At 53.4% G+C, this 13,985-nt stretch overlaps 4 protein-coding genes across 4 annotated transcripts; 2 read left to right on the forward strand and 2 right to left on the reverse strand.

Annotated features, from left to right (window-relative positions):
- Positions 1 to 865: 865 nt before the first annotated feature.
- Positions 866 to 1,696, forward strand: UCRPA7_7379 (putative alpha beta hydrolase fold protein; the record flags this gene model as incomplete). The annotated part of the gene is made up of 1 exon (XM_007919915.1): positions 866 to 1,696. The coding sequence occupies one exon, from the start codon at positions 866 to 868 to the stop codon at positions 1,694 to 1,696; it is 831 nt and encodes a 276-aa protein (XP_007918106.1).
- A 661-nt stretch (positions 1,697 to 2,357) lies between these two features.
- On the forward strand, positions 2,358 to 3,225 carry UCRPA7_7380 (putative uracil phosphoribosyltransferase protein; the record flags this gene model as incomplete). The annotated part of the gene is made up of 3 exons (XM_007919920.1): positions 2,358 to 2,534; positions 2,629 to 2,728; positions 2,789 to 3,225. 3 exons carry the CDS (start codon positions 2,358 to 2,360, stop codon positions 3,223 to 3,225), a joined length of 714 nt encoding a protein of 237 aa, XP_007918111.1.
- Positions 3,226 to 3,519: 294 nt separating this feature from the next.
- UCRPA7_7381 (putative dna ligase 4 protein) lies at positions 3,520 to 6,507 on the reverse strand (the record flags this gene model as incomplete). Its single annotated transcript, XM_007919913.1, has 1 exon — positions 3,520 to 6,507. One exon carries the CDS (start codon positions 6,505 to 6,507, stop codon positions 3,520 to 3,522), a length of 2,988 nt encoding a protein of 995 aa, XP_007918104.1.
- A 762-nt stretch (positions 6,508 to 7,269) lies between these two features.
- UCRPA7_7382 (hypothetical protein) lies at positions 7,270 to 9,917 on the reverse strand (the record flags this gene model as incomplete). The annotated part of the gene is made up of 3 exons (XM_007919925.1): positions 7,270 to 7,418; positions 7,483 to 9,748; positions 9,807 to 9,917. The coding sequence occupies 3 exons, from the start codon at positions 9,915 to 9,917 to the stop codon at positions 7,270 to 7,272; spliced, it is 2,526 nt and encodes an 841-aa protein (XP_007918116.1).
- Positions 9,918 to 13,985: the final 4,068 nt, after the last annotated feature.

Raw genomic sequence — 13,985 nt, forward strand, 5'->3', positions numbered from 1 at the left:
ATGTATTTGGCTTGGAGGATGCTGGCAGGAATGCTTCCGCACTACAATCATGCATGAAGTGGGCCACGGTTACGGCAGTGTCAAGCATTTAAGCCCTGTTTCTTTCCATCACCAAAAAAGAAAGAAAAAATACCCAAAAAAAAAAAAAAAAAAAGCCGAGGTAATGGCAGCCGTAGAGAGGGACCAAAACAGAAACGGAAAAAGGAGTTAGGAGTTATGGGGATCAAGAAATGTCGCAGATCGGAACAGGGAGGAACTACAAGACTAGAGCAAAAATCGAGGGGATCCGCGGTATCAAGGACCGGAAGTATCGAAGCCTGGGTTATCATGGGTAGTTGCGACGTGCGTTTAGGCAGCAGCTCGCGGTGTGCTGGTTTCGGGATAGCATTAGATAGACTAAATTGATCAGGACTTAGTCACCTAACAGGTCTACGCGGCGTGGACGGCATGTTGGAGATGTTTCTGCCAGCCGGTTGGTGGAGTCGTTATCCGGAGTTTTTGATACCCACACTCGGGCCCGACACCGACCTGAAAGTGGGTCGTTTCGCCGAATTTCTCCAAGGACATTTACAGGATCTCCCTGCACAGTCGGAGGCGCAGTCAGTTGTCATGCTACATTATCTGACATTTGTTCTCGCGCTTGCGGAATGCGGCCCGGGCAGGGCTCGGACTTGCTAGCCATCGGAGTTCGGGGAGCAAAGTGGCAGCATGGCTCCAAGGTCCGAATCTTTCGATAAAGTTGACGACTCCCCGCAAGTCAGTTGGATGTTTCACTTCCAGACTATACAGACCTTTCAGACACGTTAGAAATACTACAGCAATCATATTACAACCTAGACTAAGACCAGATATCATCACTTATAATATGGAGTTCAAACCAACCTACGCCATTGTCAACAACGAAAACTGCGATCTTCACTACTGGTATCAAGGCTCCGGGCCGCTCATCACCTTCGTGCCCGGCGGCAATGGACACGGGAGACAGTACAACGCCATAATGGCGGCGTTGTCAGATAAGTACACCTGTGTGACCTTTGACCGGCGTCAGATGTCAGCCAGTCAGGTTAAGGTGAACAAGATCCTCAAGCTGCCGCAGCAGGCGCGCGACGTCGTGGCCGTGATCAAGGCGATGGGGTTCTCCAAGTCGATCGTTTTCGGCAGCAGCCTGGGCGTCATCATCGGCTTCCAGCTGGCGCTGGACTTCCCAGAGATCATCGACCACGTAATCTGCCACGAGGCGCCAACCGTGTCACTCCTGCCCAACTCGAGTGCGATAATGGACTGGCTCATGGGCATCAAGGACTTGTGGAACGAGACTCGCGATTTGAAGGCGTGTCAAGCGGAGTTCGAGTCCGGGTTCAAGGGCTTTGGCGAGCCCGGGGTCCCGCAGACAAATCCCCCCGAACCGGAAAATCCGATCAATTTCTGGGATAACGAGTTCTACGGTGCTTCATTCTACGTCCCGGACATGCGGCGCATCATCGCGAACAAGGTCAGCATCGGGCTGATGACTGGCGCGAGGAGCCGAGACGCATTCTATGCGCTGACGACGTATGAGCAAGAGAAGATCCTGGGCTGCTTGAGAATGACTGTGCCTGGACATCATCAGGGATATGAGGCCGAGCTGGAGGCTTTTCTGCCGGCGATAGTTGAGATGTTGGCTGAGTTAGAGAAACGGAGGGGAGCAAACACGTAACTGGGTTTTGTAGCTCGAGAATGTCAAGAGCACAGCCATTGCTAGCGCAAACAATCTAAGCTCTTCACTTTCAACATCCCCCACTCCGACTGACAGTGGGGATACTACTACTTCGCCTGCATGCTTCATACCTATAAGTGTCTGTTTACGTAAGTGACGTACTGCGCAGACATGCACGCAGTGTTATGACGCAGGAAAGAGCCTCTAATGGCGAACCTAGATGTGACGGTGAAGGGTTTCTGAACACTCTGCACCAGTCATTGAAGAACGCGCACCTGTAAGTAAGAACAGCCCACTAGCTATGCGATGCCGGCTGCAGGGAGCTTCCCTGTCTGCTTATCAGCGCCGCAGCTTATCGGAGCTCTCCCCTGTGCCCCGCCATTGCTAGTGCAGTGCCGGTCAGGTCCGACCTCAACCCCTCCAACGTCGTCCGTCTCTTTATTCTCCTTAAGAAGCCAATTCCCATACCCTTCTTCTTGTTCTTCTTCTCCTCTCTTTGTTTCACTTTCACTTCCATACAAGTCACACACATCTGTAGTCTTGCCTAGATCCCCGTAGACCGTGCTGTTACAGGCTCTGGAACCGTTCCTCACCCCCACAGAGTGAAGAACAAGATAGAGAGCTGCTTGATAACCCCGCTTCGATTCGTGTCCCATCACCAATGTCTCTCCCGTCCAATGTCCACGTCTCCAAGCATCCGTGCTTGTTGGCGAAGCTGAGCCAATTACGCTCCAAGAGCACCAGTGCCAAAGAAACCAAGTCATTGATTCATGAGATCGCTTTCATTGTTGGCTGCGAGGCGTTAGCTTCCGCCGTAGAGGTCTCTCCGGGGCCAAAGGTGCGTGTATTCCCATTCGTTCACCCCATTCCATTCACCCCGTCGTCGTTCATCCTGTCGGCGTTGGCCACCGATAATCTAACGTTACTATTAGGATGAAACGCCTCTCGGCTTCGAGTACACAACCAGCGTCATCTCTCCGCAGACCATCTCCCTCGTGCCAATCCTGCGATCCGGTCTGGGCATGGTAGAAGGTCCGTCTATCCCGAGCCCCCTCCCCCTTCACCGCAGACAGACATCCGCCTCGAGTCTAGCGCTTCAAACTGACCACCAGCATCAACCAGCCATCCAAACCCTCCTCCCCGACCCCGTCCCAGTGCACCACCTCGGCCTGTACCGCGAGCCCTCCACCCTCGAGCCCGTCGAGTACTACAACAACCTGCCCAACCACGTCTCCTCCTCCGGCGGCGAGGGCAGCCCCTCCAGCCTGGCCGTCATCCTCGACCCCGTCATCGCCACCGGCGGCACCTGCGCCGCCGCCATCCAGACCCTGCGCGAGTGGGGCGCCCAGCGCGTCCTCGTGCTCGCCATCACCGCCGCCCTCCCCGGCGTCACGCGCGCCGCCGAGGAGTGGCCCGAGGGCGTCGAGATCTGGGTCGCTGGCGTGGATGGCGAGCTGACGGATCGCGGGATGCTCAAGCCGGGCTTGGGCGATGTCGGTGATCGGCTGTTTTTGACTATTGGGAAGTAGGTGGGGTTCATGTCTTGGGTATGTGGGTTTGTCGTGAGATTGAGTTAGTTGGGCTCACGACTCTGCTCAGATTGAATAGGGGAAGTTCTTTGGTCATTTGCTCGTGTCGTATCTAGATACCTCCAGTTTGTTCATCGGTTGGGATACTACAAATGTACGTAATTTGCCTCAGTAGCAACAGCAACAATGAATCGGCCCCAAACGCCCTTCATGCATCTCCAAAGCTCCAAAGCTCCAAAGCTCCATACCTCGCGGCCAGGCGACAAGGTTTTGTCCAGCATGTGACATGATAATCTACAGCGGAGCATACTGCTCCTCATCCACAAGGGTGCTCGCCTCCCAGCAATCCATCACCCACTTGTCCGTGACGACGCGAGGCACCGACTTCCTCGAGCTGATCTGATACCGCACGTCAGCAGCAAGTTCCCGCTTGGCAGTCTCGTCACGAGCAACAACGACAACATGCGTGATGGACTCGTCGTCCAGCGTCTCCGCGACAGTGGCACTGCCGAACTGGACATAATTCCGGAGCATCATCACCGTGACGTCCCAGACGTCCTCGCTGACGGCGAAGAAGATCCGGCATCTGCGGAAGGTCCAGCCTTTCAAGTTCGGCAACTCGTGGCCGTGTTCCTCAAGCTCCGTGAGGAAAGTCTCCTTGTCGAAATTGCCTTCGCCCAAATCCAGCTTTGGCATGTTCGCGAGAATCTCTCGGAGCTCCTCTACTTCAGCATCTCGTGCATAACTGTCGCCATACTGGTCGGTGTTGTTCTCCGCAATCTTTGCCATCGCATCTGTGGCCCAGAATAGATGACCTTTCTCGAAAGGCAACGGGTAGCCTTGGTTGATGCTGTCGATGATCCATTTAGGCTTGATGACGTCTCTCTCCCCTCTCTTGATGATAGCGGCCGCCTTGACGACCTTCTTATCGGCAACGACGATCAGTGAGTCCACGTTCTGCTTCTCTTCCAGGACAGCCTGTCCGCCATTTTCCTTGACCAGAGCCACAAGCTCATCTCTCGTCTTGCGGATGGGCTTGAGAGCCTCACTCAGCACCAAGAACGTCATGCCCTCAAACACCTGTGTCCTGGGCTGGCCGTTGCCATCAGCACCTCCAGAGCGGGTCTGCCCAGCGATGACAGTCTCCCGCTTGACTCTCTTGGTCGAACGCCGACTGCGCCTATCTTCAATCTCCATGTTCTTCTTCTCCTGCGCCTCTTGATCCACGCGGCTTTTAAGCGCGTGCAGCTGATCAATATCCAAGGCCGAGTCCCAGGAGCGATCGAGTCGCAGTCGTCGGAAGCGAGGAAAGCGCAGCGTCTCGCCAATAGCGAACGAATCAGACTGTCCAATGCTGGCGGCTTTCACGGAGATGACGATGCTGTCCTTCGGCCTGATCCAGACGTCTGGCCGCTCATACTGCAGCTTCTCGCCGCCGCCAAGCTCGACGTACTCGGAGGGAGGATTGTTCGCATCCCAGTCGATCCACTTTCCTTCGGTGCGGTGCCGAATCTCAGCATAGTCCTCCGCCTTGAACCCACCGCCGACCTTAAAGAAGCTCCAGCACTTCTCAGGGTTCACGCCAGCTTTGATGTAGTTCTCACTAGCTCTCAGCCCACAAAGAAAACTAGACAGATTGCCACCACGACGGCCAGAGCCGAAATAACCGCCGATAACAACACAGTCAAGCGATTCGCCAAACTCGGACATGTACTCTGGCTTGACCTTGATCCAGTCATTGTTGCGACTGTTGAGCCGGTACATGGACTTGGGGTTCTTCAATACGAGGCCCTCTGACGCTTCCGCGACAATCTTGCGAAGCTGGGGTTCGATCGCGTCCGGGGAAGTTGCCGCGATATGAGGGTGGATCTCTAGCCGACCAGGAACACCTGGGACGGCCGTCTCAAGAGCACGATGTCGATCTCGCAGTGTGTATTTGGTGAGGGGCTTGTCGTTGAGGTACAGGATGTCGAAGACGCGGTACACAGGACGTTCGCTTGAGTCATCGAAGGGGTTCTTCTGCCCTGACAGGGCCGCAGTCTTGAGTGTACCAAACGGGACGATTTTGTCGGTCTTCGGGTCCCAGGTGATCATCTCTCCGTCGAGAATACAGTTCTTAGTCCGGTCAGAAAACGCCTCCTTAAGGTGTCGTGTGAGCGCCGAGTTGTCATCCTCAAAGCCATTGCCGTAGAGATATGTGTAATCCTTCGCCTTTCGTGACCAGAAGCAGAATTTGACGCCTCCAGGCGTCTCCTCATCCTCCATCATGTGCATCTGCATTCGCTCGCCGTCAAGCTTCTCCTCGATCCAGAATTCGGGGTTCTCCTCCGTCGCACCCAGGTGAGTGACCATCTTCTGGAAGCTCTCGGGCATCTGGAACTGCGCCAGCTGTGGCTGAAAGCACTGCATAAGGTTGATCCCAGACTCGTCTTCCTCCAGACGAAATTCCGGGTCGTGCAGTTCCCAGCAAACACGGCGCAAGCTGCTGCTGACGCTGAACAGCGCCTCACCATCATGATGCCAAAGGTCAAGGAAGGTACGCTCAGTGGCACCGACCTTCATCTGCTTGAGCACAATGCGGATGAGCCACATAAGCTCCTCGGCATTCATGCGCTTGTAGAAGATATCGAAGATGGGCAGTTGCTCGGCCTCGCCACTCGCGCCCGCAAGCTTGTCCAGCAGCTCGTTGACCTCGGCGATGCGCATGTTACCGGGCTCCGTACGCATCTGACGCTTGCTCAGCACCTCGAAGCAGCGGCCGGCAAAGTCGCCCGCCATGCGGCTCGCTGTGGTCTGTCCCGGCAGCTTCCAGTGGAGGAGATTGTAGCCGTCCTCGGAGTTCTTGTCGATCTTCATGAGCTTGACGAGAAGCTTACCAATAGTATTCTCCTTCAGGCCATAGACGCCACGGTCGCGGTCCTTGTCAGGCAAGATTAGTCGTAGGGCTGGGTAGAAGTCGCTGCCAACCTCGGCACGCCATCGTGAGATGAAGCGCTGGATGATGGCGCGGCGTTGCTCGTGTGGGCTGAGCTTGGATGGTCCATGAGGGCCGACTTTCTTGCGTGCGACCCGCGGGCCAGAGGGCTGTGCCTTATTCTCGTTGAGGGGGTTGAAGAGCGAGCGATAGAGCTCGGAGAAGAGTAGTGTCTTAGAGTGGTTGCGGGGACGGTTCGGGTATTTTTCCTCCAGCTCCTCCAGTGTCAAGGGTCCTGCGCCATATTGTCGCTCATCCTCATCCTTCGCGGAATCGGTAGGCGATGCTGGTCGCTTGTTCTGACTCATGATGCAGTTGTTGGCTCTCAGTGAAGCTGAAGGGTGTGCGTTGACGATCGTTGATGAGAGCCACAATGAAGAAAGTGTATTGTCAAATTGGCTCTAGTCGAAGGAGCTTTCCTAGAGATGGTAAAGTCTACGGCATTGCATTGTCGAGAGTCCTTCTTAAGCAGTCGCGAAAGAGTTCAGATGAAGAGTTCATTTCACGGCATTGACCCCAGGCATCAACCGTAGCTGGACGTTGTTTGCCAGATTGAATGAATGGTCGGGATCGCGTGGTGGGGTAAGGGTGCTGCCTGGCTACGGGCGCCCTAAATTCACGAAGTCAGGTGCGACCGTGCCTACCTCCCTCTCGAAGCAAATTCAACATCAACACTTACATCTACTGATTCTGCTCTACATCGTCCACGGTATCAATGACTAATCAATCCTTGACTTCCATTATGTTTCACGTTTGCCAGGTAGGTCAGTGGGTCACTATTCCAAAGCAATTAGACAATTCACACAATCTGGCACATTCTCATTAATCCCTTACATCAACCTATGGAAAGTCCATAGCGAGACAATTCAATAACTAGAGTATCAATTCATTGCATTCAGAGCATTATTAGAGTCGGATGACCGAATACTACAACAAAGACAAAAGGAAATGATAATAAGCCAGCCGTGTTTCTTTTTCATCCCTCCTGACGTCTATGCCTGGAATGAAATTTCCATCCTTGGGTATAATTCCTCTTTTACAAAACCGTACACTGTTTTCCATATTCCTCCTTAGTATGCAGTCGCAGCAGGATTGGTGGTGTTTGGGTTGAGGTTGCTGCCTCCATTTGTGTAGCCGCCGTTGGTAGCAGCCTTCTTAGCGCCGTTCACAGCGTGGGACTTGCGTTCCACCTTGGGTGCTGCTGGAATATCATTGCTCTCTATTCGTCATTGTTAGTTAACCTGGTGATGGTGATGTATTATGAGGGGCAAAATGGGACTTACTGGAAGCGGCACCAATAGAGAACACCGGGCTCTCCCACTTGTCTCCCTTGCGGGCCAGCTCCTTGTACTCGGTAGCCTTGGAGCTGATGCCACCAGGAAGGTGGATGTTAGGGAAGATGCTGTCCTCCTTGGTGATGGCGACATTGGCCTTCTTGTCGGCAGCGACAGCCTCAGCCTTCTTCTTACCCTGCAGAATCTGCTTCTGGGCAGCAGAGACATAGCGGCTGTAGATGTTGGGAACATTCTCGGGATCTGACTTGGCCTCGTCGAGAGCACGGTCAGCCTCCTGCTTGACCTGCCAGAGCAGGGCGTCAAGCTTGTTGAAGTTGTCCTTGATCGCCTTCTCAGCGGCCTTCTGAATGGCGGGCCGCATGGCCTTTAGGGCAATACCCTTGAAGAGAGAGAAGAGTAGCTTGTGGTTGGACTTCTTCACCTTGATCTTGAGGTGCTTGATGTCAACATCCAATTTATCAACCTTGAAGAAGTTCTGCTTGTCCTTAGCATCAGCAGTCGACAACTTAAGCTTGAAGCTGAAGCCATCGCCGGGCAGGAGAATGTCCACGACTCCAGTGTCGGTAATGGTTGGGAAGCCCTGCTTGCGCTTGATGTGGTAAGAAACATCGCGCAAGTCCATCTGGATGCCGGCGACCTTAACTTCAAAGGCATGCTTGCTCTTGTTGGCGATCTTCTTGCGGCCCCAGCGCAGGTAGTTCTCGCTTGAGATCTCGAGGACATTTGGAGCAAAGTTGTCACTCTCGAGGACGAGGTTCTCAATAACAGCGTCAACCTCAGGATCTGTGTACTCAATGCGAGGAACAGGGACGTAAGAAACATTCTCAAGAATAGCAGGGATAATGACGTCAGTCAGATCCTTGATCAAGTGTGGCTTGAATGTAGCCTTGCCATTCTCATCGTTGCCAAGGTCATTGAACAGCTTCGTCACGGACTGAGCAAAGCGCTTGTTCTGGGCGTCTTGGTCGAACTGGTCGGCCAGGAACTTGATCTCGTCGACAATGCGGTCGGTGTGCGATCGATACTTCTCGCGAAGGAGGTAGTTGCCGTGGTCATAGAGACGATCCCACTCCCTGGTAGACTCGTCCTCAAGGATATAACCCTGCTGCTGGAGAGAGCGGCGGACATAACGGTCTAGAGCCTTGAACCAATCCTTCAGTTCCGGGTCGTTATCAGCATCCTTGTAGATCTGGTTGATGGAGTCCCACAAGTCGTCGCTGGAGGTTCCGTTGGCGAATCGCTCAATCAAGGTCTTCAGGTCATCCTCGGCCTGCTGGAGGTGTGTGCGAGTTTGTTGCACAGTGCCAGTGCCACCACGCGTAACGTGCTTAGCGTGGCTTCCATATTCCTCAGCAAGGTCGAGCAGAGTGGAGATAGCCTGCTGATAGTCGGGGTGTTGCTGGCATTCGATCACCATCTTCTTGAGGCGCCAAATAGTCTGTTCGCGGCGCTCCTCGGGCATCTTCTTCTTGAGGTACTCCTTAGTGCGACGGCGATATTCCTCCGCGCTCTGCTTGGCAGATTCCTTGGTGTCATCGTCAACGTTGGCGTCTACACGCTGCTGGAGGGTATTCTTCGCAGCGGAGAGACCAGAGCGAGCGTCAACGCCAGATTGGGTGCCCTGGGCACGATCCTGAGCCGCTGTGGCAGCAAGATCATGGGGGTCGTTAGAGCCGCTGGGGTGAGCAGCCTGAGTAGCGTTGCCAGCGGCATCGCGGAGATCGTCCTTCGGGTTGTTGCCCTTGTACACTCCCTGGGCTTGCTTCTTCAAGTTCTCCTTGGAGAAATCAGGGGTGTCATGCCATGTGTTGTCAGGAGCCGGGTGGTCGATCTTAGATAGATCCTCGTCAGCAGGACGGACCTTACCGGCAGCGTTAGTAGCAGCATCAGCAGCCACATCACGAAGTAGAGTGACGCTATCTTGGAGAAGTTTGCGGAACTGGCCGTTGGTGATGATCAAAGTACCCAGGGTTCTCAAACCCTCCAGAGCCTGGTTGCCGTGCTGTTTCGCAGTTTCCTTATCGACTGGGGCATTGGGCGTGTTGATAGCGCTAGGCTCAAATTGCTGGGTCTGCCAGATGAAGTCCTGTAGAAGATTGCCCTCATTCTTGGAGAGCAACAGATGCTTCGCCTGCTTCACGACGTCTTGGACATCAGCTACTAGGTCTCGGCCTTCTGAGGAGAGCTTCTGAGAAGGTGAGGCGAGAGCCCTGGACGCCAAAAAGCTGTTCAGAGCAACATCGATCTGATCATTCTGTAGTCACGCGTGTCAGTAATCGCTCGAGAGAAAACGACGAGCTGAACAACCATACCGAAGGGACCTTGCCGTTCTGGAATGCGCTGATGATGCCGTAAAACTGGAGCTTCCTGTTGACATCCTCCTCCTTCTTCTTGAGATCGACTGGCTTATTGACGTTGGCCATATTGATGAACAAATGTCTATCGTCGAAAGGGTTTGTTCTGAGGCGCACAATTCGTTAGTAGGAATGAAATGGCAGGAGGGCGTTCGCAGTGGAGACAGTGTTTGCAGTTCCGTTCTCCGTCTGCTACACCGTGCGACCTGGCTACGCTGATGATGGGGTGGCTTACCAGGAGGTTTGAGGGTTATTGCGAGCAGGAGTTTGGTTTGGGGGTATCAAAAACAGAGGAAAACACGAATATTGCAAGGGGTATAATTTCTCGTAAGAGATGGTTGATGAGGGGAGGAGGAGGAGGAAGAAGAGAGTTTCACGAAGGGAGGTTTGTTTATACCCTGGGCAGGTCGAGCTTAAAGGTACCTTGCGGTGGTCGAGGCTTGAGCTGTGACGTGAGGCTTGGGGTAGGAGCTTGATATGGAGTACGTCATAGGCAGTGGTGTGGAGGAAGGAACAGACAGGTGCAGGATGGGCAAGGGAAGGGAGTGGCCGCGCCAATACCTGTTGCTGTTCTCACTACCTACCCAGGTAGGTACGCTAGTCTAGCGCGGGAGTGGACGGAAGTGAGTATGTATTTCCAGACTGGAGTGGGTTGACTGGAGAACGGGCAAGAAACGAGATGAGACGAGAATTGGGCAAGGTTCGCCTTCTGGGTGTGGCGTGCCTTTGTGGGTGGGTTAGGTTCACCCAGGAGGAGCCAGAGACAGACATGTGGGCTTCCCTTGCCATTGACCAAGTTTAGGCACGGTACTTTAGGTTCGATTGTGAGACTTGAAGATCGGCAGGCCGCTAAGGCGTGATTATATCAAATTGTAAGAGCAGAACAGCATTTCATTTCGGTACCTGGTGTATCTGAGCAAAATGTTGGTACCTAGGTAGCCAGGGGAAACAGAACAGACAGTGTGCATGCTGGAGCAACTCCTCCAGTCGCTGGAGCGTGAAGAGAGCACCCCCAGCAGGCCAGCATCCCGTTGAGCAGGCAAAACGTGTGAGCCCTCAGCTTCAGGTGAGATGTCGTCCAAGAATGTCAATTATGACGATTACATGATCGGCCGGCCCACTGGGGTGTGGCCAGATAATTGTGGGAAAGGGAGCTTGGGTCGAGGTACGTACCTTCTCACCCCGGCAGAGCTGATGGTCCCACTCACTACTGTACGGGCAACACCTCAGCCAGGATGAGCAGAATGGGCGGGCGCAGAATGGGCGGGCGCAGAATGGGCGGGCGCAGAATGGGCGTTAGGTACGCCGCAGCGCATTGTGTCAAAACTATCGAATCGTCGATGCAGTTCATTTCCATGCACACGATGCGATGCGATGCATTGCACCGCGCACGATCCCTTCCCGGATTTCCTTGCACGGCTGAGGAGGCCCAGTCTGTCAAGTCTGGGGAACCATTCGAGCATGCGAAGCAGACCATCTATCAGCAAATGCGGCAAGCCGTAATGAACTGTCTGCCTCCTTACATCCCCTACGAGATCAGTATTTGGTGCAGGGAGGGAAATGTGAATCTATAATCTGCCGCCTTGGCACAGGCCGTCTGGGGTTTCCTTGGTTGTCTGGGTGTCCGGCCGCCTGGCATGTCGCATGCCATTCATAGCCGGTTGTCTGGACGTGCACAATACCGGCGTTCAAGTTGCCCCTGTGCAATGCGAAGCTGCACCGAACCGCCGGCACGCGACCTCCATTCGTGCCATTGAGCTTGGAAATTGTCCCACAGTGAAGCAATTCGGATTGAATTGCCGAGGAGCTTGCAGAACCTGCCCAGACACGACGCGCAATAGTGCTGAAATTGGGTGCTGCTGGTGCTCATCGCAGAGAAAAAAGGTGCAAGCGGCAAAGAGATCTGTGAAACTTTGCATCGTTGGCGATCCATGACGTCAAAATTTTGGCAAGCTTTGCGGAAGCTTCAAGCGTTGCGCAGCCAGAGAGGGCGTGTCCCCAGCAACATCAATTTCATTTCTGTGCCAAGGGAGCCGCCAATGGCCGTGGATCATGCTGGCGCCTTCGGCCAGCCACCTCATCACTTTTGGCATACTCTTCTTTCTGTCCAGTCTGTCCAGCAGGGAAGCTCTGCATTACTCTGCATTACTCTGCATTGCGTTGCCATGGGCCTGGTCTGGCCATCGCTCAAACGCGGTCAATCGTGGCAATCAGGAACTGTCCAATTTGGGCGAGAAACTAAGATGCGGTTAAAGCAACACATTCGCCTCGTCCAGTGAACTGGTGCCGTCCTCCATGCAATTACTGTAATTGGCATGGGCATGTCGGAGCAATACCTCCTGGTCGTGACTTCCTGTTTCCAACCATATCATACCATGCCATGTAAAGATTACTGCATAGTATATTCCCCCCTGCCTACCGTCCATGTTTCGCGTGTCCCGCCACATGGGAACCGACAGCAAGAGCCACTCAAGGCAAGCCCCGGGGGTGTATCCGTATGGTTCCTTGCGGCATGGACCAGGAGGGTGATGCAAGTGAGGGGGGGGGTGTGGAAATCGCGGGGTCGGGCACGAGTGGTGATCTGCGCAGGGGCCACAATCCCGATCCTGCTTCTTGGCAGTCCTTCTGCTTGCTCACCCTGTCAGTGGAGATGTTCAAGCTGTCAAGATGTCAGGAATAGATAAAGATCCCACATCTTTACCGATCCAGTTCGTTGGTATACGACAGCTGGGTTTTTTGCGACACTCATGATCATGATAAGAGGATCCACGACCCATATTGCTTACGTCTGCACGCGCGCTTGTCATGATCAAACTAATTGTTAGCACAAGGCGGAGGTGGAGCCCAGAGCCCGAGCATGTGAATGGCATCGGGGCAATGACGTTGTTTTCTGGGACGGCCTTGTGGTTGAAGATGAGATCTCTCTTCACCTTGCTGAAGCTATACCGATTGACCGACACGTTTGCGCGTTCGAGCTGACTCCGATCTTTGACATTTGAGGTAGATGCATGCGATGTTCTAGACCCAAGGCCCAGTTTGACATCATTTCAATGTGCTAGGCTCTGCTAGCTATGCCTTAGCGCGAACGCGAAATCAAGTCGGATATCCTGCTCTGCAACGCGCTTGACGCCATATCGGCTGCCAAGCTCACACTTGACATCAGGTAAGTTCTCCGATTAGGCGTGAACAACTTTTGAGAGGCATCGCCAATGAGTAATTGCCCTTGTTGCGCAGGCTTCACAGCTGATTGGGCCAGACCTGGTGCTGAACTGATATTTCTAGTGCTCTCATATTGCAATGTGGAATCCCTAGTACTCAAGTACATACATTGGTAATCATGCTAGAATCTTGACGATTTATGACACTGTTTATACTTACCTGTCTACAAAGTCTTTGGCACGGAAGATCGCGAGTGCTGCATGGAGATAAGGCTTAACCTCTGGACCACGCCACGCTGCCATCTACCGCTTAGATACCTTTAGCATCCTGGGTCACGTCACTAGATGCAGTCTTACCTTGAATATAAAATCGTGAGACAAATAATATAGTGAAAAGTCACCAAAAAATAGTACTTCTACATTTCATCTGAAATATAACACCTGGTCTTCAAATTGTTTTGAGAAAGTCAAGATGCACACAAGATTTTCCCTAGAAAATACAATATCGAACCAAAGAGACATCATCATGCCGCTTCCTGAACGCTGTCCCAGCTAGAAAAATCCCTGATATGAACCGGTGACTGGCCTCGCAACGGCATTCGAGGGGTTACAGGCGACCGGAGATACCCGACTGACGACGGTGAGTTCGTCTGAGCGCTGATCAACATCTGTCTACGCCGATAGCGATCACGACGTGTCATAATTTCTTGTCGGAGGTCAGACGTCGCTGAATCATCTTGAACATTGGTGATGAGCGGCTCTGGTGACTTCCCTAGAACGAGCATCATATCGCCATCATTACCACCGCGACTCGGAGTGGAAGGAGTTCCAAACAGGGCTGGGCGGCATTCATTAGAATCCAGTTGACTATACCGTCGTCGATTTGCCGGTTCGGACCCAGCGTCGTCCGTTTGGGTAGCCAAAATCTCATCCACGTCGATGTGAATCATTTCATCCCCTTTCGACTCCTCAGTCTTGA

The sequence above is a fragment of the Phaeoacremonium minimum genome, assembly GCF_000392275.1.
Source record: "Phaeoacremonium minimum UCRPA7 unplaced genomic scaffold PA7_03_scaffold_520, whole genome shotgun sequence".
Classification (NCBI taxonomy): domain Eukaryota; kingdom Fungi; phylum Ascomycota; class Sordariomycetes; order Togniniales; family Togniniaceae; genus Phaeoacremonium; species Phaeoacremonium minimum.